Source organism: Theobroma umbraticum, unplaced genomic scaffold (assembly GCF_002168275.2).
Source record: "Theobroma umbraticum cultivar Fairchild unplaced genomic scaffold, ASM216827v3 scaffold_51.0, whole genome shotgun sequence".
NCBI lineage: Eukaryota > Viridiplantae > Streptophyta > Magnoliopsida > Malvales > Malvaceae > Theobroma > Theobroma umbraticum.
Genome location: NW_018397260.1, coordinates 3745561 through 3771840, shown reverse-complemented (window position 1 = coordinate 3771840; position 26280 = coordinate 3745561). Strand labels below are relative to the sequence as shown.

The 26280-nt window shown below is 33.3% G+C and overlaps 3 protein-coding genes, 1 non-coding gene and 1 pseudogene across 10 annotated transcripts; 3 read left to right on the top strand and 2 right to left on the bottom strand.

The window, feature by feature from the left end:
- The first annotated feature begins 1694 nt into the window (after positions 1–1694).
- LOC110417398 (Zinc finger C-x8-C-x5-C-x3-H type family protein) lies at positions 1695–12037 on the top strand. The gene is given in 11 exon segments (XM_021429734.2): positions 1695–6664; positions 7506–7704; positions 7793–7943; positions 8044–8167; positions 8303–8377; positions 9951–10041; positions 10125–10395; positions 10479–10521; positions 10596–10699; positions 11355–11748; positions 11751–12037. Coding segments are annotated over 11 exon segments (6378 nt in total). The 5' UTR covers positions 1695–1803; the 3' UTR covers positions 11816–12037.
- Positions 12038–12533: 496 nt separating this feature from the next.
- NDHM (subunit NDH-M of NAD(P)H:plastoquinone dehydrogenase complex) lies at positions 12534–13495 on the top strand. The gene is made up of 2 exons (XM_021428206.2): positions 12534–13005; positions 13300–13495. Exons 1-2 carry the CDS (start codon positions 12565–12567, stop codon positions 13477–13479), a joined length of 621 nt encoding a protein of 206 aa, XP_021283881.1. The 5' UTR covers positions 12534–12564; the 3' UTR covers positions 13480–13495.
- A 186-nt stretch (positions 13496–13681) lies between these two features.
- LOC110416260 (uncharacterized) lies at positions 13682–22699 on the bottom strand. 7 transcript variants are annotated; one of them, XM_089783587.1, is made up of 7 exons: positions 21036–22699; positions 19106–19278; positions 16024–17046; positions 15539–15764; positions 14789–14871; positions 14649–14693; positions 13733–13819 (listed from the first exon to the last, which is right to left on the bottom strand). In XM_089783587.1, the coding sequence occupies exons 3-7, from the start codon at positions 16978–16980 to the stop codon at positions 13733–13735; spliced, it is 1398 nt and encodes a 465-aa protein (XP_089639713.1). In that variant the 5' UTR covers positions 16981–17046; positions 19106–19278; positions 21036–22699. The 7 variants fall into 7 exon arrangements, with proteins under 7 accessions (XP_021283869.1, XP_021283879.1, XP_021283880.1 ...); XM_089783588.1 differs by having other exon boundaries at positions 19106–19227; XM_089783589.1 differs by lacking the exons at positions 19106–19278; positions 21036–22699 and adding an exon at positions 17311–17466.
- LOC149527179 (zinc finger BED domain-containing protein RICESLEEPER 2-like) lies at positions 20016–20773 on the bottom strand (annotated as a pseudogene).
- Positions 22700–23889: 1190 nt separating the features above from the next.
- On the top strand, positions 23890–23982 carry LOC149527178 (small nucleolar RNA snoR8a). Its single transcript, XR_016351293.1, has one exon. It is a non-coding gene; the product is annotated as a small nucleolar RNA snoR8a (small nucleolar RNA).
- Positions 23983–26280: the final 2298 nt, after the last annotated feature.

The window sequence follows — 26280 nt, the reverse complement described above, 5'->3', positions numbered from 1 at the left end:
CTCTTCTTATATAATAAAAAAATAACATAATTGATAATTTTTACAATAAACATTTAAATAAATATATATAAAACTTTTATCCTCAATATGTCACCTTTCATTTGCATTATTTTTGCCTAAATACGCTTAATTTCAGAGTTTTTATTTATTAAGATGAAAATACTTGCTATTATCCTGAAAAATTAAGTTTATAATAGTGATGCAACTCTAGTTATTTTAACTTTTGGTAACATAGGTGATGAAAAAGTATGAACAACTTTATTGAATGATCAATGGTTTAAATCGATTATAATATAAGAAATTTCCCCAAAGGTTACGCAAGTATTAACAATTAAAACTACTATTTAATGTCAATAGTATATTCATTCCTAATAACAAGCTTACATGATCATTGTCTTCTCCAAATCACATTAATATTTTATATTTTGATAATTTTATTGAATCTAATTGTTTTTGTAAAGTAGAAAAGGATAAAAACTTTATTTATGATTTCGATCTAAAGAGAATTAAGATTTTAAAAGAATAGTTATTAAGAATTTTCCTATATAAAAACAGTAGAAATGTTTTTACTTATCAATTAAATTATATTTAAAAAATAAATCAAAATTTGTATAAACTATTAAATAAACACATAGTAATTAAAATAATTCAAAACAATTCAAGAGTCTCATATATAACTAGAATAAGAAGTAATTTCATGTTTGGTTGAAGGAATAGATTTTTCAAAATTTTTCTCCTCCTGTTTGGTTTGTATTTAGAAATGACTATTTCTCAAAATCTTATAAAGCCTTGGAATAGTTAATACCATCTCTTCACTGGTATTAGCTATTCTACATCCATAAGAATAGAATCCAAAGCATTTTAGGTTAAAATGTTTTTTATTTTCTTTCAAAACTTCCAAACTTAAACTTATATAATATTTTAATTATAAATAAATTATTAAAAATTTAAAGTTTATTAAAAATAAAAATTAAATGATTAAAAAAGAAAAAAATACTTAAACGTGTCTTTTGGTATAAATTTTACTAATTTATATAAAAAGTATTTTTGTTTTTGATGAAAATAAATCTTATAATAATAAAAAGTTTAAGTTTTCAATTATATATTAAAAAATATTGTGAATTTAAAATTTATTAAAAGTATTAATATTTTAATGATAATTATATTTAAATTATAAATAAAATATTAATATTTTAAAATTTCAGCAATTAAATTATAAACAAAATATTAATATGTAAATAATTAAATATTAATACTTTTAATAAATTATAAATTATTAATATTTAAAAATAAAATAAAATAAACAATTATAATAACATTTAAATTATAAATAATATATTAATATTTTATAATATTAATGGTTATATTATAAATAAAATATTAATATTTAAAAAATAAAATAAAACTAAATAATAATATATAATAAAAGATATTTTTAAGTTTTATCTTTTATTTTATTATTTCAAACTTATTTTAATCAACTAAATACAGTAATAAGTCATAATAATTTTTTTTATTTTATTTCATATGTCATATTAAATTTAATAATAACTATTTATTTTATTATCATTTTATTCTATGTTTATAAAATAATTATTTTACAGTATTTTTATCTATTACACGAACTAAAAAGAATACTAAATTTGGAGCTGAGCCGTTTGCCATAGCTATGGACCTATGAGTAAGTATACAACATAAATTTATAAACATAAAAAAAGGAAAAAAAAAAAAGCTATCCCCATAAAGAGGAGGAGACTTGTGCAAGTCCAGAATCAGGAAAGCAAAAGCCCGAACTGGCAGAACATGGATCCCTCCTCCTACGTCAACCACCATCACCACCACCACCACCACCACCACCGACAAAACAACCACACCAGGTACGCCCCTCTCTCTCCTCCTCTTCACCTTCTTTCGCCTCCCCCTCCCCCTCCCCCTCCTCATGCTCCACCCTATCAACAAAGTCCTAACAATCTCTACCCTTCCCTCTACCCCGTCCCTCCACCTCAGCCTCCGCCACAACTTGCTCCGCTCCCTCCTCCACCAAAGCAGCCGCAACAGCAACCATATCACCCTCTCCCTGCCCCACCACCTTCAGTGCCGCGTCAGCAGCATCCTAATCATCACCCGTACAACCCTCAACATCCTCAATACGCTTTCAATCCCAATTTCAATTCTAACGCTAACCCTAACAATGTTTCTCACCAATTCCACGATTTCCCTCAACGGCGGTTGCCCGAATTCGATGCCCGCCCTGAGTACTGGCCCGAAAATCGGGCATCCAGGCCCCATTCCGTTTCCAGTTTGGATCGGGAGGCCCATTATCATCAGTTTGATCGGAGACCTGTCTCTTCGGCGGTTGACAGGTTTAGACATGATGTAGAGGGAAGTTCTAGGTATAGAGCTCTCGAGTTGAATCTGAGAGAAAGACCGGAACTTGGTAGGGTTTATAGTGATAATTGGATTCCTGATAGAGCTTCTAGGGATGTTGGGATTGTTTCTATGGGATTTGAATCAAACTCGAATAATTCAGGTTTTTATCATAAGGTTGCTGAAAACGTGAGATGGGGTTCACATGTACGTGATCAGTTGATTGATAATGGAAATAATGAGATTAATGAAAGAGATGAGATGAGGATTTTCTCGAGGAAAATTGATTATTATCAGGATTCAGAATTGGAGAGGTTTAGTGATAGGGGAAGTCGTAGAGAGGATAGCCATGAGTTTAATCGGGCTCCAAGGAAGCAAATGCAGAAACAGAGTGCTTTACTGAGGATTCAAAAGGCACAACAGAATCATAGGAATAGGGAAGATGAGAGATCACATTATTTGGGGTATAATAATGAAGGGAAAACTGGTACTTTTAGAGGAAAAGATTTGGTCTTACATTCGGATCATGGGTTGGAAGAAAGGGAGAGAGAAGTTAGCCCTGTAGAGCTTGATGTGTCTTTTAAATCAAATTCATTGGTGGCTAAGGCAATTGTGACTCCTTCTAGTTCTTCACCAGTTTCTGATTTGAATGTGAAGCCTAGGACTAGCAAAATTAGGAAAGTTATGATATTTGACAAGGCCAATGAGAGTAGTGCAAAATTAGATGTTTCTACTTCTGTGTTGAATGGTGGTTCTGGTTCTGAGGACTCTAAGCAGTCTGTGGGAAAAGTTAAGTCTTCTGGTATTGGTAACGTGCATGATGGTGTTACAAAGCCTTGTTCAAAAAGGACCAATGTTCCGCTTAGAAATGGTAAGCTCGAAAGATCTAGTAGGGTTACTGTAAAATTGGATGATTTGACATGTGTTACTGAAGATACCCCAATTACTGACAAGAAACCAGAATCATTGGAGGGGAAAGGTACAATTCCTTGTATTGGTAATATGAGGGATAGTGGGTTGCAAACTTGTTCTAACAGGGACAATGTTTCAATTAGAGAGAATAAAGTGGAAGGTACACTTAAAAGCACTCTTTCAGGTAAAAGTGGTGCTAGTGTTGGTAAACCATCCTCTCTCAAAGCTACCAAGAAGAAAAAAATTGTGAGGAAAATGGAGAAAAAGGTGACCAATTCTCCCTTGAATTTGGCAAATTCAAAATCACCAAAGAGTTGTGATCAACCTGTTAAGGCAGATACCTCGACTTATTGCTTATCTGCTCTCTCTGTGGCTGACAAGAGTGTTACACCTCCTAAAATGAAAATTGCTTCTGCTGCTGGGTGTTCAGCTGGTGCTGTTGGTTTGGAGTGTTGTCCTAAAGAATCAGCTCTGCTTCTTGAAAATGAGAAAGTGACTGAAGCATTAAAAGACGTAGTCTCAAAGGAAGTTGGCAGTGATGTTGATCCAGGTAGTTCAGTTGCACCTAAGATTAAGAGAAAGAGGAACAGCTCAACTTTGTCTTTGGGTTCTTCAGGTCATGAAGAGAGTAAAGTTGATCAGGGTTTTGTTAATTCTGATAATTCTGGCTTTGGCCTGCGTATCGTTTCAAATATCAAGGAGGACCATGCTGAAACACTAAATGAAAGTATTCCATCTCGCACTTTTAGTGTTGAAGATATTAACAAACAGTTTTACCATAGTGAAAATAACAATGATGGCTTGTTAAGATCTGAGGACATCAATGTCCATGAGGATATGGTAGATATAGGTAGCTCATCTGTTGCAATGCATGGCGCCCCTGGTTTTGAATGTGGTTCATCTAACAGCCAGGAGATAAATATTGCTTGTGACATTGGCAATGTGAATTCTGGTAGCAAGCAGGTTTGTGCTACTCCTGGCAATCCAGTAGTTGAGGATGGTACTACTGGGAGATTGCCGGAAGCTAATTGTTCTGCAGGAAGCAACAAAATGCCCCATTTGCCATGCTCAGAGGAAACTCAAATTAACAGTGGTTCTATCTATGCAGACTGCTCCAACCATAACAGAAGTACAATCCACACTCCTGATATTGGTTATGTTAATTTAGGGGAGAGCAACTGTGAAATAGGTGATGATTTTGTTAAACACCTTGTTCCTTCCACGCTGTCACTTGGGAATTCTGGAGCAGAAAGAATCCCCAATGCCATGGAATCACTAGAATGCACTGCAGGATCTGCAGATGTGCTTACCTCTGCAAATTGTCTGGACACGACAATAATTACATCTGGCGTAAATTCCACTCCTCCTGAAGTTATGGTTAGTGGTTTTGGGTGGCTTGATACCTTCCGAGAGGTGAGTGCTAGTGCTGATGGAAAGTCTCCAGAGAACAAAAAGAGAAAAATCTCTACCTCCAGTTCTGGTGTGACTGCATCTGTAATCAACCAGGATGTTGCAGTTTCCAATATTTCTAAATCTGCTGTACAACTACCTTCCAATTTTACTGAAGATCAATTGCAATTGGAACAGGAAGTTACAGTATCAAGCATAGATGGTCTTCATAAGGAGGGGATTGATTTATTGCTTGTAAACAGTGCAGTGGTTGGACCTTCTCAGGCTGTTGGCTTTTTTAGAGATGCTTACCAGATTGATCACCCAAGGATTGATCCTTGTTCAGCTTTTGTTGAGTCAGTTGCTCCAAGTTCCCCATGCCTTCATCTGTTAAAGTTGGGAGGTGACCAGTTATCAACTGCAACACAAGTTTCTGCTCAAAATAATCATCAAATTGGTTCTATGGATATTGAAGGTGATGACAAGGGAAAAGTGCCTGTGGGTACTGCAGAGGAGCAAAAATTTATTTCTAGTGAGGTAAGTCAATGCAGAATTACTCCAGAACATATGTCTTCCAGCTTAGATCAGAGGTTGCCTAGCACAGATGTGGAAGATGACAATCATTTTCCTCTGAAGGATGATTTACCTTCTGCATTGAATTCTTTGGTTTTTGGTGTTGATGCCAATGAAGTTTCTGCTACCAACTCCAATGATGAAGTAATGCCTGCACCTGATATTGTATCTGATGTGGGTTCTCCCTATAACCATGATAACTTTGTTATAAGCACATCAACTTGCAAAGCACCTCTCTGCCAACAATCAGAAAAGCAGGCTTTTGGTGATGAAAAATTTTTGGATGATAAGCCTATGGCTGAAGGTGCTTGCAACATATCTGCCCTTGTGTCATATTCACAGCATAGCAAAACTATTTTGAAGTCAAATGATGCAATTCAAACCAATCAATCTGTTGCTGGGAAGGCAGTTTTGTTACCATCACATGATTCGAAAGCAACACGTGGGAGGAAAAACCTTCTTAGTCATGTTGTTCCCAAGAGTTATCCTGCTCGCTCATCATATGTTTTTTCTGCTTCCAAGAATACAACATCTTCTACCAATATCACAAAGCCCCGGACATGGCATCGAACCAATAATTCTTCGGCCTCTCCTCTGTCAGGAAATAAACCTTCCTCAAGTGCCAATCCTTTGCAAAGGCAGATGCCAAGAAAGGCTGCATTTTTCCAAAGTACTTCTTACATTCGTAAAGGTAACAGTCTGGTCAGAAAACCTGTTGCAGTTCCTGCTCTTCCCCAGGGGTCTCTTTCTTTGAGTTCATCTGTTTACTGGATGAACCCTGGGGCTACGGATGAAGTGAAGAAGGGCACAGGACCCAGTAGTAGAGTTGGTGCTGTTGACTTGAGAACCGGAGGTGCAAATACCTCTTTTGAGAGGCCAACAACACCCCCCTTACCTAGTGTCTCCAAAGTACCAAATTGTACTTCATACTCATCAGGAGAGTGTACATCGTCCCCATTAGCAGAGCCTTCTATTAGTGATTGCTGTGAAACGACAATAAATCATGCCAGTTCTATGGAAATTAGTGATGTGCTCAATTCCCCAGAGGATGGACTGAAGACTTTTGAAACTCTAAATCAAAATGGTTCAGTTAACAATTTGGAAGAATTGACTGAGCAAAGTGAAAGCAACTTGGTCCCTTCAAATGCAAAACTGGTAACATATGTAAAGCCAAAATCAAATCAGTTGGTTGCAACTTCAGAATGTGGTCGTACCTCTATTCTCAATGCTGATAAGAATCAAAACTTTTCTGCTCCCTCCGATGGCTACTATAAGAAAAGCAAAAACCAACTAATTAGGACTGCCCTTGAGAGTCACATCAAGCAGGCAGTTGCCATGTCCGACGACAGAACCAGTTCAGTGGGACAAGTGGCTGCTAAGGTTATGCCCAGTAGAACTGTTGGTAAGAGGCAATCTAATAAAGGTATGCATTCATGCTTTTTCGGTTAGCATAATCTTTTATTCTTTGTACTTGACAATTGTGTTTTTTTGTTTTATGTGCATTTTATTGAACACTGAAAGTAGCTTTTAGACATGGCTTAACTTTTTATGACTTATTCTGCCTAGTTTCTATCCATGAAGCATAAAAATGACATGTCTTCTTCCACCTTGGTTCGCCTAGTTGTCTCTGTTGGCTATAATTTTTATGTTTGTTTTCTTCAGCACTTGCAATTGTAGGTTTTTTCCAGTTTGATGGGAGTCGACTGGTGCTAGCCATGTCTTTAGACAAATGACTACTTGCCCGTTGGAATTTTATGCACTAAAAATCATGAGAGATGGCTGCCTGCAAACTATATGTATAACTAGTTTCTTATGCTAATTTTCAATGTTACTTTTTTCCACCCAATTTGCCTCCTTTTATGGATTCTAGTTGCCTATGTTTGTTTTTATCAAATTTTAGCCACCCTCTCCCCCACCAATTTTTGCTTTTTCCTTGGTGACAGAAAGATGTAAAGAAGCTAGCTTTATTAGTTTTAGTTAAGGACTTATGTTGCCTCTGCCAACTTGTCAAGTCTCTAGTACACACTTCTATGAATTATTAGCAATCTTTTAAAATAATTTGTACTACATTATGACTATTAGTTGTAGCTAGTTATTGGAATTTTGTGGCCCTCTAAATATGTTATTATGGCCATCAACCTCGCTGTATTAAAGTCATGACAAAGTCAAATGGATGAAACTGGAACTTGGTTGCAGCAAGTTTCATTACTTTTTTGGCTTGATCATTAGTTAGGCAAAGGCTTGAATTACTAGTCCTTTTGCAGTCGTAGGAAAGGGCCATAAACCTTCCAAATTCTCTCTGGTCTGGACTCTGCATAGTGCAAGGCATTCAAATAATGATGGCAATTCACTACGTTGTCCAAAGGTCCTTCCTCAACTGTTTCCTTGGAAAAGAATGACATACCGGAGAAGCTTAAAGTTAAACTCAGTTTCTTCCTGCAATAGTTCTTTGTCTACAATCAGGTATAATTCCTATTTCAGTAGCTTCTTGTTTTAGTTATGCACCTGTGTATGTTGTTCAAGAAAATAGTAAATTAATTTTCTTTTGCAGTCGAAAGATGCTGCTATCGAGAAAGAGAAATACTGTTTACACCAGGTCGATTAATGGATTTTCAATTAGGAAATCAAAGGTGTTTAGTGTTGGTGGTTCTAGTTTGAAATGGTCGAAATCCATTGAAAGGAATTCGAGGAAAGCTAATGAGGTAGGGTGTGTCATCTACTAGTCTTCCGTATATATTTGAAAACTGAAGTATGACAGAAGTCTAGGCTTTGTTCTTAAAAATTTCTGTTACTGTTTAATAGGAAGCTACACTAGCAGTTGCTGAAGCAGAAAGAAAGAAAAGAGAACAGAAGGGCACTGTTTCTGGGACAGGCAAAAGAAGTTACTCTTGTCATAAGGTTGTTCATGGTACTGACCTTCGGCCAGGTAGGCCAATTAATGATCTTGGTCTGGTACATAACAAAAATTTTTTTCGGACTTTGTGAAGTAAAAGCATTATATCTAATGGTTTTGAAAAGGATGCCTCAGTGAAATGTTTCATGTAAATATTTGATATTGTAGGCGAACGTGTATTCCGCATTGGTTCAGTGCGCTACAAAATGGATTCTTCAAGGCATTCCCTTCAGAGGATATCAGGTTCTCCACTCTTGATTTATCTCATTGTGGTTTTTAGGTCCCTTGTTTATGTTTATTTTAACTCCAAATGTGGTTGCAAGTAAACCTAATAGAAATTGAACACATAGTGGCAGATGTTTTTTTTGGCTCAATTATAATGAGATTTTATTGAATGTCCCAAAATGGGTAAAAGCTGGGGAAACCAGCATGAGAAGAGCAGATCCAAGATGGAGCTGTCTGCAACATAAACCCGTACAAAATCAATACCTACATGACTGTCAGTACATATACTGCCTCATATTTTCCTATCAAAATACAAAGAGTTACACCTGGATTCTGTATCGTAAAATCCCAGAAAAAAAACAAGAGACAAACGATAAAAGACATAAGCAGCTACAGACTAGCGAGGTACTCAAGTTATATCAGAGCAATAAAAGTATCAATAACACAAGCTGAATCAGACCAACCAAAACAAACAAGCAAAGCAAAAGGCTGCATCAACTGATAGACAGAATCAATAAACCATCTCTGCCATTTCATCATTCACAATGTAACAGATCACCACCATGCCAAGAACATTGTCTCCTTATCTACACCATACTTTGCCAAAGAATCAGCAAACCCTCTCTAAGGACATGCTGGAAATTGACATCCTCTAGTTGATTGATAAGTGAGTCAATCTCATTGACAAGAATCCATTTTTCCCATGGCCTTTAACAAGGCTGATGGATCCAAGTGAGGGCAACCATTGAGTGGGATTCAATCAAAAGCTTCTTTGAGGATGTGTAGTTGCATTTATCGGAAAGATTTTTGTTCCTACTGAATGCAACTTTCTGTTTCCTGTGGTGTGACTATATTTGCATTTATGTAAGACTACATAGATGATTCATGTATTGTTTTGAGATTGCAGTAACTTTTTTGGTATTAGAATTAGTACCATGTTCTTTTTCTCTGAGTAAATCCAGTTTGTTAGTATGAAATTCCGTCATTTGGGTTTCAACAAGTTTAATTTGGAGGATGATGAACAGGAAGAGGCTGTAGGTAAATTTTCTGACGTGCAAGTTTGCATTTTTTAATTTTGGGAAGCACAGTTGCGATTAATGCTTCAGAGACTAAGTTTTATGCTTACCCCTCTTTGATTTCCAACACTGGTTAATTTTTCTGGGACGCTAGCTTGGTAGAAGATGAATTGAACAGCCATGTTTATCAAATGAAAGTTATGTATGCTTTTCTCTGATTGTTAAATGATGAGAAAGAGACAGTTTGTGTTGGGTTTGTTGGTAGCATAAATGAAGAAACATCAGATTACTTGCTCACCAAGTTGATGGAATGTGACCATATTCTTATGGAGCAAGGCTTGGTATTGCTGTATCAAAGTGCTTGTTTGGGACTCCTCATAATCTGTTTAGAAATTTTGTTGCAGAAAAACACATGATTGTGGTGTTTATTACTTTTCTCTATTAGTTTCTGATCAGAACCTAAAGTCGAAGCTGATGTTGATGTCCTTTTTCTAACCTAAAGTCGAAGCTGATGTTGATGTCCTTTTTCTTAAAGTTTTGTAATGCGCTTATAACTCCATTTACTTTCTGTGTAGATGACGAGTCGTCGTGCTCCAGTGGTCACCTATCAGAAAACAGTACCAAAAAAACTTATGTCCCAAGGAGATTAGTGATTGGGAATGATGAGTATGTTGACGTTCCATGTCATAAAACATTAAATTGAATGAATTACTTAGAATATATGAAATTAAAATGAACTCCATCTGCAGGTATGTTCGAATTGGCAATGGTAACCAGCTTGTTAGAGATCCAAAGAAACGCACTCGTGTTTTGGCAAGCGAGAAAGTTCGATGGAGCTTGCACACTGCTAGGTTACGATTGGTTAAAAAGCGGAAGTACTGTCAATTTTTCACAAGATTTGGAAAATGCAACAAAGATGATGGAAAGTGTCCCTATATTCATGATCCTTCCAAAATTGCTGTATGCACAAAATTTCTCAAGGGTCTATGTTCAAATCCCAGCTGCAAATTGACTCATAAGGTTCAGAACTTATCTGGTTGACTTGACGTTCCGCCGGGTGTTGAGTTTTATGACTAACATCTATCCTTTGGATTCTTGTGCAGGTCATTCCGGAAAGAATGCCTGATTGTTCATATTTTTTGCAAGGTGTTCTTTTTGTAGATTGTGCTTTTCTTATATCTAATTGCATGAACGCAGAATTCTGACAAAATTACTGGCAGGTTTGTGCACAAATGAAAATTGTCCTTATAGACATGTACATGTGAATCCAAATGCCTCTACTTGCGAAGGATTTCTTAGGGGCTATTGTGCTGATGGTAACGAGGTAGTGCCATATCATTTTGAAAGTAATTGTTTGCATTTATTTGCCATGTCCTGTTTAATATCATGTTATACAGATATCTTTTGTCTTGCATTCTCTTGGTTGGTTTACACTGGTCGTAATAATTAATATTAGAAAATTGTTGAAATTTACTTTTAAAAAATAGGGTAACATTTTGTTCTCAACTTTTGAAAACAAAAAGAAAATCTTTCAACTTTGTGTACTCTCTGACCTGCCAAACTTTCATAACCAGATTTGTTTAAGTTGTTGCTTTGATATTTACTTTAATTTGATTCACATGTTCATTTTTCTAAGAAATGATGACAGTACTTGAAGGTCTTGTGGTATACAGTTTTCATTGCATATGTACATTTTTCATATGGATTTTCTTGAATTCTCTGGGAAATTCTTGAATAAGCAGTTTGTAATGATGATCTGTTATACATTCAACTTGTAAACTTGAGTTTATTTTTACACCTATATGTATCAACCCCCCACCCCCCCTGGCCCTTTTCCTTTTCTTGGAAATATGTTTAGGTTCTGTGAGTAATCGTCATCATCAGTTGTTTTAGATTTCTTTAAGCTACTCTCTTCTCTAATGCACACACAAACCACACTAACATTGAATAAGTGAAATGGAATGTATTTCTGCTCTCAGTGCCGGAAGAAGCACAGCTATGTCTGTCCCAACTTTGAAGCAACAGGGTCCTGTCCTCAAGGATCTAAATGCAAGCTTCACCACCCCAAAATCCAGAGCAAGGGAAAGAAAAGCAAAAGGTCAATGAAACATAACAATGCTCACAGGCGATACTTTGGTATTGACATGTTGGCGCCTAAAAGAATGGTGCCTGAAAGCCACCGGGCACTAGATGATGATGACATGTTCTTTGATGGAAAATTCTCTGATTACATTAGGCTTGATGTTAGCGATGACGACACTGGGGAAATTCATCAATTGATGAATGATCAAACGACCTTTGGTGACAATGATTCCTCAGATATAGTGTTGGATGATCTTGATGAGTTAATCAAACCTATTCGGATAATGAATAGGTAAAGATGACAGAATCATTTCTGGTTAGTGAAGGTTCAAGTGTCAAGCATGCGGCCTTACAATAGAGGAATTGAATATGCTATGCTGTATATAGGGTGAGCAAATTTTTATGTATATTGGCTTTCTGCCGCTGCAGAATTATTTAGTGTCCATAGGCTCTCTTTTATTTCCTTTTTTCTTTAGTTTAATTTTCCCTGCTTTTTTTCATGGCGATACCTTTTGTATTAAGTACCTTGTAACAGGAGGAATTTAGAAATGAAATGTTACAGAAGCTTGAGGAAATAAAATTGTTGTTCTGATTTTGATCATATTCCGTGTGCAAGCAAGCAAGTAGCCAAGTTTGTGTTTGAAATATTGAATGCGGTTAGTTGTTCCCCGGGGGCTAGGCATTGGTAGGATTGGCTACCTCTGATAGAAATGCATTTTGTGTGTAGTAAGTAGCTAAGAGATCCTTACTTTGACCCCTTCCCTCAGTTAAAATGATTTTTGAGATCCTCACCATTAACTTTGTCATGTGATGATGCATTTTTTGATTTGATTTTAAGCCATAAACGTCAGATTGACGGTTAGGAGGGAGATTGCCAAAAGGCCAATTGTCCAATTCATGGCCGGCACTTTTCTTTGTCTCTCCACCACATCCACCCCGATATGAAAACAAGAAGCCTTATCCACAAAACCAATGGATCAAATTTTACATGGCTCAAAATGAATTTAACAAAAACAGGGGTCCTCAAAAGCAATTTCTGAATATATATATAAATTAAAACAACAAGGAGTATCAGAGTAAAATCCACTCAGCCTAAAGATTTCAATCATGGCTGCAACTTCCTCTTACATGGCTTGCACTAAATTCTCCATGCTGGGTTGGGGTAGGGGAAAAAGAGATTTGAGAAAGCCGAGGGTTGTTTCAGTTTCAGCTCAACAGCAAGCTCAAGTAGGAGAAGAAGCACAGGAAGCAGTAGTGCAAGAAGAGCAAGAGAAGGTGAAGCAACAAAGTACACAACCGAGGCCAGTGGAACCGCAACTGAATGTAAAGAGCAAAAACATGAGCAAAGAATACGGAGGGCAGTGGCTCAGCAGTGTCACGCGGCACGTCAGAATCTATGCCGCCTACATTGATCCAGAGACCTCTGAGTTCGATCAGACGCAGATGGAAAACTCACCTATACTTGACCCTACTGATGAGTTCGTGTGGACTCCTGAAACTTGCAACAAAGTTTATTCTTACTTCCAAGAGCTTGTGGATCACTACGAGGTAATCCACTCTAAATTTCTTACTCCTGATGTTGAGTAACTCAATAACTTCGTTTTCAGTCAGGACTAGGATATCCATAGCCCCAAGGGATAATTATCTTGCTGCAGGAACCAAGAATAGATTACCTTGAATCCAAATCAGCTTATTTATTTATCAAAAAATGCAAATATACTTTGTTCCGTCTCATTCAATAATTAAGGGATTATAGGGATCATGCATAACAGCCTTTCCATTTCTTTAGATATGCCGGATGTTTCTGCTCTGAAGAGAAGTAATGTATTATATTGCAAGCAGGGTGCACCATTGACAGAGTACACTCTACGTCTCATTGGTTCAGACATAGAGCACTACATCAGGAAGCTACTATATGATGGAGAAATTAAGTACAACATGAATGCCAAGGTACTGAACTTCAGCATGGGGAAGCCACGCATTCTATTCAACAACGATGGCCATTTTCAAGATGCAGAATGACAAGATTTTCACAAAAATGGCTAAATGGGAGAACACCGCGGTGAATATAGAAAGTATCAGTTTACAAGGAATCACAATGTTGCATCAAGTACAAAAATCGTTGGCCACCGAAACTTAGGTCTTCGACAGAGAAACCTGATGAATACATTCCTTAATTGCCAAATATTCACAGGTGAGGCCTTACACATTTGTGCCCAATTTGCTACAGCTGCATCTCTCAACATTTGCTTTAGAATGCTGAGATATTGTAATCTCAATTCAGAGAAAATCTCTGGCCATCCAATGCATTCAAATATAAAGAGTCCAACCAAGGCTGAAATGAACCTTCATGAGCAGTATTCTGACAAAAAATAGACAACCCTAAATATTTGGAAGATTTTCTCAAAAACATCTAGTTACAAAACATCGGTTTATGCCATTTGCACCAAGCAATCATGCATGCTAGTGTTGGTACAACAATCTCTGCTAATATGCATGAATGCAAAATGAAAAAGGTTTCAATTTCATAAGTGGACTTTCAAAAATAAATAGGTATGGCAATTCAAATAAAAGCCTAGTTTAAATTTAGAGATTAACGTCAAATATGCCACTATACTATGAGTTAATGTCGAATTTTGCTAATATATTTTCAATTTTGTTGATTTTTGGACAAAATCTAATGGAATTGAAAATTTTCAAGGAACATTTTGTTAATGTAAGTTGTAAATTTTGCCACTATACTTTTAATTTTATTGATTCCATGATAATTTTCAATTCCATTAGTTTTTGTCCAAAAATCAACAAAATTGAAATTATAGTAGCAAAATTCAATAAAATTTAAGTACAGTGGCAAAATTCCTTAAGAGTCATAATATAGTGGTGATTTAACCTTAATCCCTTAAATTAATTAGTGTTTTATATAGAATCTATTAAAGTGTTTTTTGCTTGCGGGTGACACTAATTTATCTAAGAACTTAAATGCTTTAATCTTAGTCCATAAATTCAACTTCACATTGGGATGAAAATGCACAGTGCCCTCTATTGTTTCATCCTCATTAACTCTAAATATAGATGAGAATAAAGATTAGCACTCTGCTCTGCTTAACCTCCTTGAAGTATTTATTAAGCCAGTGTCTCCTTTTCACTGCATAATAATTCAATTAAACTTGGTTTATCAATAACGCAAATACCTGCTCTTCTCCCTGTTCCCCAGTCCACCATTTTTTAACCCGGCTCTGAATTTTGCTAGGAAAATTTGTTAGCATCTAAGAGGCCTAGGCAGGATACAGGAGGAAAATGAGAAGATGCACTGATGATATAAAACACTCACCTCCAACCAAAAGAAAAATCCACGTAAGAGACATAAAATTTTATGTCGATCACACCTGAATTCATCAATTTTAATTTTTAGTTCTGCAAGGGTAACAAAAAATGAACATTAAAGCTAATATCGTGTAAGAAGTTTCATTGAAACTGCATGAATGCTGAATACATACTGAACATACAGAAAAAAACGGTGAACAATCTCAATAAATTCTGCTCAACCAAAGCTATGGAACCAAAGCAAAATAAACTTGCAAAATCTGATGGGAAAAAGAAAAGGTAGGAACAATCACTCAAATCACTTGCCAAAACAGTTTCTTTGATGAGAGCCGTAATTTGAGGAATACCCAGATAGTAATCTTGTAATAGTAAACATAAAATAATATTCCAAGGCAGTGGAATAAAAAAAAAAAGAAGAAGAAGAAAGCAACAGACAGTGAGGAGAATAAACTTTATTGAACAATTTGAGATTCCAGGAATCATCTAGCACTCAGTAACATTACAAAACCAGGAGATGAGATAACTCATTTTAAACAAGTAATTGGATACTGAAAGGACAAAGTCTTTTGCTTGCAAGATTTTATCTTGTGTGAGAAAATATCTTAGGATCATTTTGAGAGAACTACATATAACAAATTGTTCTAGATAGTGGCAATGGTCTCAGTGACTAATGTACATTATAAATATAGTGTATGTGTTTATAATGAAAAAAGCAAAGACATATGCCCATCAATGTATTTGGAGAAAACACACTTACTTTTGTACCAATCAAGGTATGATTTTCCATCAGTTTTGGTTGAATATGCTTTCATTCGTCCATTACGTAAGTCTCTAACACCCTGCACTGGTTTCTTGTAAGTTACTTCTCGCCAAAGATAATCAAACTCCTCTTGGTCATAAGGCTTTTTAAGAAGATTCATAAGCTTCTCCCTAAACTGAGACAGGCTAGAATTTTTTATGCCGTCCCAACTCTCATCACCGGTCTTTTTGTTGGCAACAAGCACATAGAACCAGAAAAGAACAGTAAAAGAATCAGTAACATACAAAATTGAAGGAAAAAAAATATACTACAAAACCCTTTCAAGACGGTGTTAGAACCCTTCTTAACTATTTGATAAAAATATCTAGGCTTAGATATATCTTCTGTTACCCTTTTTCCAGTTTTTCCCCTTTACCAAAAAATAAAGGAGCAAGAAAATAGGAACAGAAGCAATATAGAGAGTTGAAAAGAAAAATATATACCAAGGATTGATAGGACTTTGCTGGTACAAATGGTGTATAACCTCCTTCATGAAAAGGAATATTGTCTGATGCAAGTATTTCCACATCAGAAGAACTCTCATCATCCTTCCAATGTCTACCTTCATGACCACTTTCATCGCTAAATACCACTTTCTCGCCACGCTTAGACCGAGAATTCAAAAACTCTTCCCAGCTTTCATCTACCATATCAAGATTCATCTTCTTAGAAGGTTCTCCACTTGACCTAGGAGGAATAGAATCATCCTCAGCTTCCTCTTTTACTTGGTTCTCATCTCCTGCACTCTTTCTTTCCCCAGTCGGAACATCTCTTACTTTCCGCTTTCTTTTCTTTTCTCCAATCTTCAAATCCTTCTTCACAGCTTTCGACATCTCAGCCTTTGCTTTCCTTGAAAAACCACCTGAATTTTCTGGAACCTTAGCCTTTATCCTTCTCAAATCAGTCTTTGCTTTCCTTGAAAACCCATCCAAATAGTCTGGAACCTCAGCCTTTACCCTTTTTGAATTGCTCTTAAAATTTCTCATTCTTTCCACATTCTCAAAGGACCCTTGTTCCTTTTCTTCATACCTAATTATAATTGAAAGGCCACAACTCAATGGAATTTCAGCTAAGTATGATGTCCCATCCGGTTTAAGATTCTCCAAAAACATCTCATACTGAGGATCCCTCTCCTTCCCTTTCTCACGATCATGATCATGATCATGGCCATAACCATACTGCTCTAAACTACTGATAAATGTTTCATAATCCGAATCCTTTAAACTCTCGTCCATGTCAATTTCATTGCATTGTTTGTTATTTATCTTCTTATTTCCCTTACCATTACTACTACAACTAGGCCTAAAATTTTCCAACATGCCGCGCTCTTTCTTCAACCGACCATAAAACCTTAAATCCTCCAAAATATCATCAGATATATGATTCTCCACTCCCCCCATTATAAGAAAAAAAAAAAAAACCTCTTTTTCTTGCTCCCAGTGTTCTACCAATCAATCATACAGCACCTACATTATAAAAAATATGAAAAATTGAAACTTTATCATGCATTGTGCCATCAAAACTTTCTTACTTCCAAACAAAAAAGAAACCTTTTTCCCGTTCAATAAAACTGCTACGAGTTAATTGAGGCAATCTTTGGTTTAAGGATAGAAAAATAAAAGAAGAGATATACGTGCAAGACCGGATACTGTAATGCTGCTTAATTTTCTTTCAGTTTTCGCCACGATTTCTCAGGAACCAAACGGAAAGCGCAAAACGCAGGAGCTTACCAGAAAATCGGAAATTAAGTGAGTGTAGGCGAGTTTTTTTGTTTCCCTAATTTTTTTTCTCGTTTCCGTTGAGCTGATAGCTGAGTTGAGAAACTGAGAATGAATTGGGATTGTTTTTGGGCTGGGTTTTTTGCTTCGAAAGGACTTGGATCAGCTTTATACGGCCCATTGAAATAAAGATGTACAAACGGTTAGTTCGATTATTGGATATCCAAAAATCGAACTATTTAAAAATAATCGAATTTTTAATTAAAAATAATCGAAATCGAATCGAATTATATAACTAATCGAACTAACTGAAATTGAACTAATTCGGTTAGTTCGGTTTGGTTCGGTTTTCAAAAATCGAATTTAACAAATTTTTTATTTTTTTATTTGTATATCTTTATTTATGTTGTATTTTTTAAATAAATCAATATTACAAAATATTAAAAATAAACCTAAAAAATTATAATAAATAAAATAAATACTTTTCTTTCAATTGCTTTACAATAATATTTTTAATCACAAAATCACATACATGTAAATGTTGGTCTAATAGATATAATGAAAAGTAATAAATGAAAATAATTTTTAATGGCTGGAGGAAAATAGCATAAGGGAGTGACAGAGGCTTAGGCATAATGCTGAGTTTCGTTTTTATTAAATTCGGGCTCTTTTGGGATAGAGGGTAGGAAGCTAATTCTCTTTTTGTTTTTAAACTCAACTTAAGATTGAGAAATTACCATAAGAAATTAAGAATTAAAGTGGTAGTTATTTTATAATTATACGATTTATAATCAAACACGAACTAGTTATTATATGCTAAAAGAAGTCTTTGACTCTTTGTATAAAGACATCAGTTGGCATAAACTCTAGTTTTAATAAAATTTATTTTTCAAAAATAAAAGTCAAACCCAATTAATAGAAATGGACTTGAGCCAATAATAAATTTGAGTTAAATTAATTTTATAGTTTATTATTTAGTGTTTTCAATATAGAATGTATCTATAAAAGTAATTGTATACAATCTATTCCCAAGCAACCAAACAGTCCAACAAACTATAAACAAGGTTTGGTGCCCTCAATTATTTTTTTGTCTATTACTTGTTTATATATATATATATATATATTTTATTATTATTCATATCAGTAAGAATTACAATGTATGGTTGAATGAAACAATAATTATGGATAGGTTAGAAAAAAATTAGACAATTAGTACAATCAAACACAGTTTATGCTGGCATAGACAAGAATGTTGTGACAAAATATACAACCAGTTAATGGCTTAATACCAAATAGATATTTTCAGGTTTCTAATGGTCAAATGTGCAGCAAATAACAACAATTACTTAACTGTATTTAACAATAGATAAAAACAACATCAAATAGTCTTCAACAAATAACAACAAATCATTTCCAGTCTTCAACAATGGATAAAAACAACAACAAATAATCTTGAATGCAAATAACTTTTAAAGATTACTTCTTTCCCAAATGTCTCTTGATGCTATGAGCAACTTAGCATAAATGCATGTTGTACCCTTAAAAGTTTAAAAAAATTAAAAAAAAATCATTAGTTTCAAATAGATTAAAAAATATAAGTTAGAACATGTTAAATATTTTATAAATTCAAATAGGCATTAGATAACATTTGTACATTACTTGATTATCTTAAAGATTATCAAGTACATTGTCCACCGCAATCTTTGACAACTCCAAAATACATAAACAAGAAAGTAAGAAATAAAGCAATAACATATTAACAATTGAAACAACAAAAATGAAATGATGATATAAATAAAATACTTACCTTCATCAACTTTCTCAAGCTCTGTCAAATCATTCTCAGTGTCATGAAGATAATAAAAAGATCCACGTAGCCAATCTTGAGCACAAATAAGGGCTTGCACCATCTTAGACATTAAAGAACTCCTATATACATCAAGCACACGACCACCGGTGTTAAAGCTGATTCCGAAGCAACTGTGGATAGAGGAATCACTAATACATCACGAGCTAGTAGGGCAAGAGTAAGATACCTATTACTATTGAGTTTCCACCAAATGGGAACATCAAAATTATCGCTATCGGTTGCATCAGGCTCATTTAAACTCAAATATTTCTCCAATTTTGATTTATCCTCTTCCCTAACAATTGTAATTTTATATCTCTTAAATTCATTCAGAAGAGCAACACTAGCACTGGAGTCAATATCATCATCAAATTCTGAAATTTGGCTCACTTGGGATTGACTACTATCACCAACTTTCTCAAGAGGAGACTGTACGTTTTTTTGGTTTTCAACAAGCAACTTTTTTATTATTTTTTTCAAACTCACACAAATCGATGAAGCTTGCTCATTTGAATACATTTTTCTAAAACAAAATTCTACAAATACGTTTTTCTTCCTTGGATCAAGAATAGAAGCAACGTAAAGCAGCTTATTCATTTTTTTCTATATTTTCCTAATACTTATCAAATTTTTCTTTCATTTTCTTTGCCATTGTTTGCAACTCAACATCAGGATGTCTTTGTCTATCTCTCAAAATGCAATAAATACCACAAATATCATCAAGAAAAGTATTAATTGTGGCATAAGAAGTACCTGAAACTGTTACTGTGAGTGTGTAAAAATATTTCAAGAAAAGATTCAACATTCTCACATTTTCCCAATCCTCATGTTCATGTATCTCATCTCCCATCAACAAATCAGTTCTATACTAAGAATCAGTTTCCTCAAATAAATTAAAGGCTTCTTCAAACTTTTGAGCTATTTCTAACATCAAATAAGTGAAATTCCATCGAGTACTAACATCCAAACACAACAAATTTTCTGATTGAATATTTGCAGACTCAACACATTCTTTGAACTTTACTAACCTAGCAGGTGACTGTTTCACATATCTAACTGCCCCTCTAATACAAGCAATTGAATCATTCATTTCCTTCAATCCATCAGTGACAATGGGATTAATGATATGTGCAATGCATCTCATATGTAGAAATTTGCTTTCTAAAAAACTATTTTCTGATAAGTTCAATTTTTTCTTCATATGTGATATTGCAACATCATTGGAACTAGCATTATCAACAGTAATAGTGAAACCTTACTAATCTCCCAATCACGCAAACATTTATCAATCATTTTCCCAATGGCCTCCCCTTTATGACTATAAATGGGACAAAAGTTTAAAATTCTTTTGTGCAATTTCTAATCATTGTTTATAAAGTTAGCTGTAAGACACATATAATTCTCGCTTTGAATTGATGTCCATGTGTTTGTGGTTAGAAAAACTCTAAAAGAAGATGTTCTCAATATATGCTTGAAATGGTTCTTTACATCAACAAAAAGGTTAAAGCAATCTCTAGCAACAGTCCATCGTGATGGCACAATAAATCTAGGACATGAAGTTAACATGAATTCCTTAAATCCTTCCCCTTCTACAAATCTGAAAAGTAACTCATCTCTGATGATCATTTTAGCTAGATACTTTCTAATGGCTTATTGACTACATTTTCAAGTTCCTATTGACCCATCCCCTGATTGAAAAACTAACTCAGTTTGAGTAGAATCATTAACAGAACTAGGAAACTTTTTGCAAGAATTCATGTGATTCTTCAATGAAGTTATGTCATTATATTTAGTATTAGCAAAAAATACCCTATCACAATAATTACATCTAGCTTTTTGTTCACCTTGATCATTTACGAATCTGGTGAAGTGTTTCTAAACTTCATACCTCGGTGGAAGTGCTTTTCGTTTCTTAGAATTGATAACATCACTTTCATTAGTGCAGATTATAGTTTGCTGTGTAGTTGGTGTTGGTAACGATGATGGCATCCCAATAGGCATAGGCTGCGTAGCAGCATCACTAGGAGTAGGAGTCGGATTATCGCTTTCACTTGCCATTGAAATCTTCAATCTATCACTCAAAAAGAATTAATTAATTAGCAAATATGGTATTCAAGAATGAAAAATCTATTAAAGAATCTACCACTAATAGCACATAATAAAAAAATATGAGCAAATATAATTAAGAATCTATCACTAATAGCAAACATTTTATCTTTTTATTTAGAAAGTAAAAGGTAAGGTAAAGAAAGTTAATAATATAAGCATTATCTTTTATTTTATTCCCGTGTCCATGAATTGCTATACAAAGACTTTTGCTTGCTCTTCATGCTACCGAAAAGCTAAACCAGTGACCATTTACAGAATCACAACAAAAAGGGAAATCGCCACCCTATGAAATAAGGTTCATTCTTCCACACAAAAAAAAATATTTGGACTGCAGGCGTAAAAACTATCAATTTTTCTATCAATTCTCCTGGCAACAATTAATCCCAAAAACATTTAATAACATTTAATAACATTTAATAAATTTCAATGCTGTGTACTTTACACATGCTGCCAACAAATAGATTCATAACTTTAATCTCACATTTTACTTACCATTCTTACCATCAAGAATTAATTATCGCAGCTGAATTTTTAGTGCTAGGTCTCGAGTTATATGTGTCTAGCAACTTGTACATGACATTAAATGCTCAATTTAGGTAGCATCTATGAATGCTTAAAATTCAATTCACATATTCCTTTGAAATCTATATATAATTATTAAATTCTACTCAATTAAGGGAAAGCATATTAAACATATCCATGCTCATGTATGTGGAGCTTACCTTTAATACCACTCAAAATCTTATTCCCTTTTTCTTACATATCTCAATGATCCTTAAGTACGTCCAATCGCACTAATAATTTCTCAGACTTTACATGCACCATTTCCTATATTTAATGTGCTGCCACAAAAGAAATATCAAGTTCAACCCATCTACACTGATATCAATCTAAATTTTGGAAATCCTTACCCATTCTTAACTGCATAAATCCCTTAGAAAGTGTACCACGATGTCTTAGTTTCTATGGGTGGCTCTCTAGTTTTGGCAAATTAACACCCAAGTCAAACTAAGCCTTGAATACAAAAATTACTAATTTTCGACTAAAATTATTGAAAAATCATTAAACATCAACTCTAATTACCAACTCCAGCTATGAGGACTGTGGAGTATCAGAGTATGAGTGTCTCAATTAGCCGACGAGGGGACATAAACCGGATTGACGAAGACGGCGCTAGTCTGGGCTGTCGGGGAAAAAGTTCTCGTTTCAGTTTCGGTGATAGAGCTGCTGGCGATAGGCCTTGAGTTTGACCGAAACCCCACCGCGAAGGCGTCGCCCGTTGAGGAAAGAATCTATTGAAGGTTTAAGAGTGAGAAGGGGAAGAGATGAAGGTGGAGATTGGAGAGTATAAACTATAGAGAGTGGAGACAGTCAGACAAGACAGACGGATCATTAGAGCAAGGGAAGAGAACAGAGTGGGGAGAGGAGACGGGAGTCACGGAACAGCAGTCGGCAGAGAGACAAACCAAACAAAGAGATGAGATTAGCTATTTAGGTTTAGGATTTTTTTTCATGTAAAATCTCCATAATGCCCTTATTTAGGTTCGGTTAGTTCATTTAATAATTTCCCTAACCGAAACCGAATCGAAATATATTTACTAATCGAACTAACCCAAAAACCGAATTAACCGAACCAAAAAAAATCGAACTCATTTCGGTTTGGTTCGGTTGTTCGGTTCGGTTTATGTTTGCTCACCCCTACATTGAAATATAGAGTTAAGCTTATCCCTTGGGATCAAATATTAGGCCCATTTCTTCCAAGAAAAATTAAAAAAAAAAAATCAAAGTACCTACCAAGTCTCTGTACTCATTCATTTTGTTCAATTTAATCATATTCTCAAAATCAAAGCAATTTAATCATTTGATTTTAAGAATTGCTTTAATTTAGTTTCTCTCTTTAGCGGTGTTCAATTTTACCATTAAAGATGATGACAGTAACACTAACGTGATGCTGACATGACAAATTTTAATGATATAGCATCAACATGATAGCATGACATGTCATGTGGCACCAACGTGATTACGTGGTAGTGCAACATAGCACTAGTATGATGACATGGTAATACTAATGTGACATTGACATGTTAACGTGTCGGTGTCATGCGATAGATCAAAAAAATTTCAAAAAAAAATTATGTCACATCATAGGAAATAAAATGAACAAAAGTATATAGTATAAGGATTAAATTGAACAAAATTAAGATATTAAGGGAACGAAATTGAAAAAGTATATAAAAAATATAAATATTTAAGTAGATGATAGATATGTTTATTAATAAGTTAAATATTTAAATGTAAAAGATTTTGTAGTATTAAATATATATATTTACTTGATTATTTGATTTTCGAATATGTACGTTAATTTATCTTCTTTACAAAAATTCAGTTTGAATTCTTCTTTTATAAAAAATTTTTTGAAAAAACTTTCATATTTAAAGTCAAATTTAGATAAATAATTTGTATTATGTTAAAATAAAATAATATAAAAAGATTAAATAAATTTTTTCTTCTATTTATAATAGTATAAAGTTTTAAAATTTATATAATTTAGTTTTTAACTTGAGCTGAATTTAAATTAACAAAATAAATTGATTTAGTTTTTTCTTTTGAAAAAAATGAAGAAAGAAGACATGGAATTAGCGATGGTCATAAAAATAATTTCTCGTTCTAACTTGCTTAATTTGAGCATGACAAACCTCTTATTACACTTATAGAATCTGAGTTACTTCACCCTTTCAATTATTTATTTATTTTGTATGTTTTTATTTTGTTCAATATTTCAGGTTATATTTTTTAAATTGAAATTTTTTTAATTAAAGACTCCATCTATGACTAATAGAGTTAAATATAATTGTAACTATTTGTATCATGTTATTTTGTATTTTTTGTAGATCTAAATTAATAATTTAAATTTAACAAAATTTGATTATGGTATTTGAATTTAAATAAAATTGTTTTATAAGAAACATTGGGTAAATTTAAATAAAAGATAAATTGAGTGAGGGTTAAATGATTTCACAAGAATGGATACTTGTAAATTGTGAAAGTTGTAACTAAATCAACCTACTTTGCTAATATGAATTCAGCTCAAGTTAAAAACTAAGTTAAATAAATTTTAAATTTTTATATTATTATAAATAGATAAAAAAAATTTATTTAGTTTTTTTATATTATTTTATTTCAATATCATGTAAGTTATTCATTTAAATTTAGCTTTAAATATGAGATTTTGTTCAAATTTTTTTTTATAGAAGGACAATTCAAATTTAATTTTTACAAAGGAGATAAATTAATGTACATATTTTAGACTCAAATAATCAAGTAAAAAAATATTTATATATATATTTTAACACCATAAATCTTTTACACTTAAATATTTAACTTATTAATAAGTATAGCAATCATATATTTAAATATTTATATTTTTTAAATACTTTCAATTTAGTTTCTTAACATTTTAATTTTGTTCAATTAAGTCCATGTATTATATAATTTTTATTTAATTTAATCCATACAACGTAACATAATTTGTTTTCAAAAAAATTTTTGATTTGTCATATAGCATTGACACGTAAGCATATCAGTACTGCATTAGTATTACCACATCATCATATTAGTATAACGTGATACTATTACGTCATCATATTGATGTCACGTTAATGTTGATATTTTTTTTTTATCAGTAAAATTAGATGTCATTAGGAGATAAATTAAATTAAAATAATTTTAAAAAATAAAAGGTTAAATTATTTTAATTTTAAATATAAAAATTAAATTAAATAAAATATATAATTACATAGACTTAGTGAGTATTTACGAAAAAAAAAAAAGCCGAAAAACGCTAAAAATGAAATGGAAAGTTTCTTGAAGGAGATTGTGCTTCAGCCTGGGAAGCATATGCTCTCAATCCTTTCTCTCTCCCTCTCTTTTTAATCGTTTGTTAAAAGGAAATAAAAGCTTACCTTTTCGGTTGTCTGCCACTACCTGCCACGTGGTTTCCTTTTCTTTATGTTTTAGTACTAACTTTTATTATTCCTCCAGTACAAATGCAAGAACAAGATATCATACTAATTTAATTTGTATGATTATATACAATGTCATTAATTTTGTCCCTGCTTGGGCTACGCATAATTCGAGTCAAATCAAATTAATTTGATTAATCAGTCAGTTTTTGAAATAATTTTGATTTATTATTATATTATAATATTTTTTATAATTCAATTTTCCGTTAACCCAAATATAAAAAATATTGATTAATCACTTATTATAATTATATATATTATTATATTATATGAAGAAACTTAATTGAGTGATGTAGGTGAGTGTATAAGCATTTGAATAAAGTTTGAAAGACATTTATTAATAATTACGGAACATTTATAATTTTAATTTTTGTTAGATGACTAAATTCTATACTCCTTTGAGTTATTGACTTTCTATGAATGTAATTTTTTTTTTTGTGTATTTGATTTTTCTTGGATTTCCTTATATTCGTGTTAATATTGTGAATTAGTAATTTAGAACGTGATTTTAAATATATGCTCTATAAATGTTGGAGTTCGTAAATTTTTAATTAGTTTGATGTTAAACTTAAATTAATTAATTATTTTAATTTTTAATTGCTAGAATAAAAATTTGATATTTATGAATAATTAGTCTTTTTACTTCTAACTAAAGTCACGAATTTAACATTAATTATATTAAATTGTGTAACTTGACTGAATTACTCAAAATAATTCAATCGGTTATCTTTCGATTATATAGAATTTCAATTTGATTTTCGGTTAAGGAAAATATTAATTCGGGTAATTTAATTTTGGTTTTAATCCAACCATTCAAATGAACACTCTTGATCTTTATATTTTAAAATGCAAACAGTTAACATTAGCACTTTAAAAGGGAGGGTACACAAATTTTCCTTTTATTTTTTGAATACAACAAAGAAAAATATTTAAAAATATGGTAATAATTAAATTTGTCTTTTTAATCAGTTGGGACTCTTAAGTTAATCATTACTTTTAAAT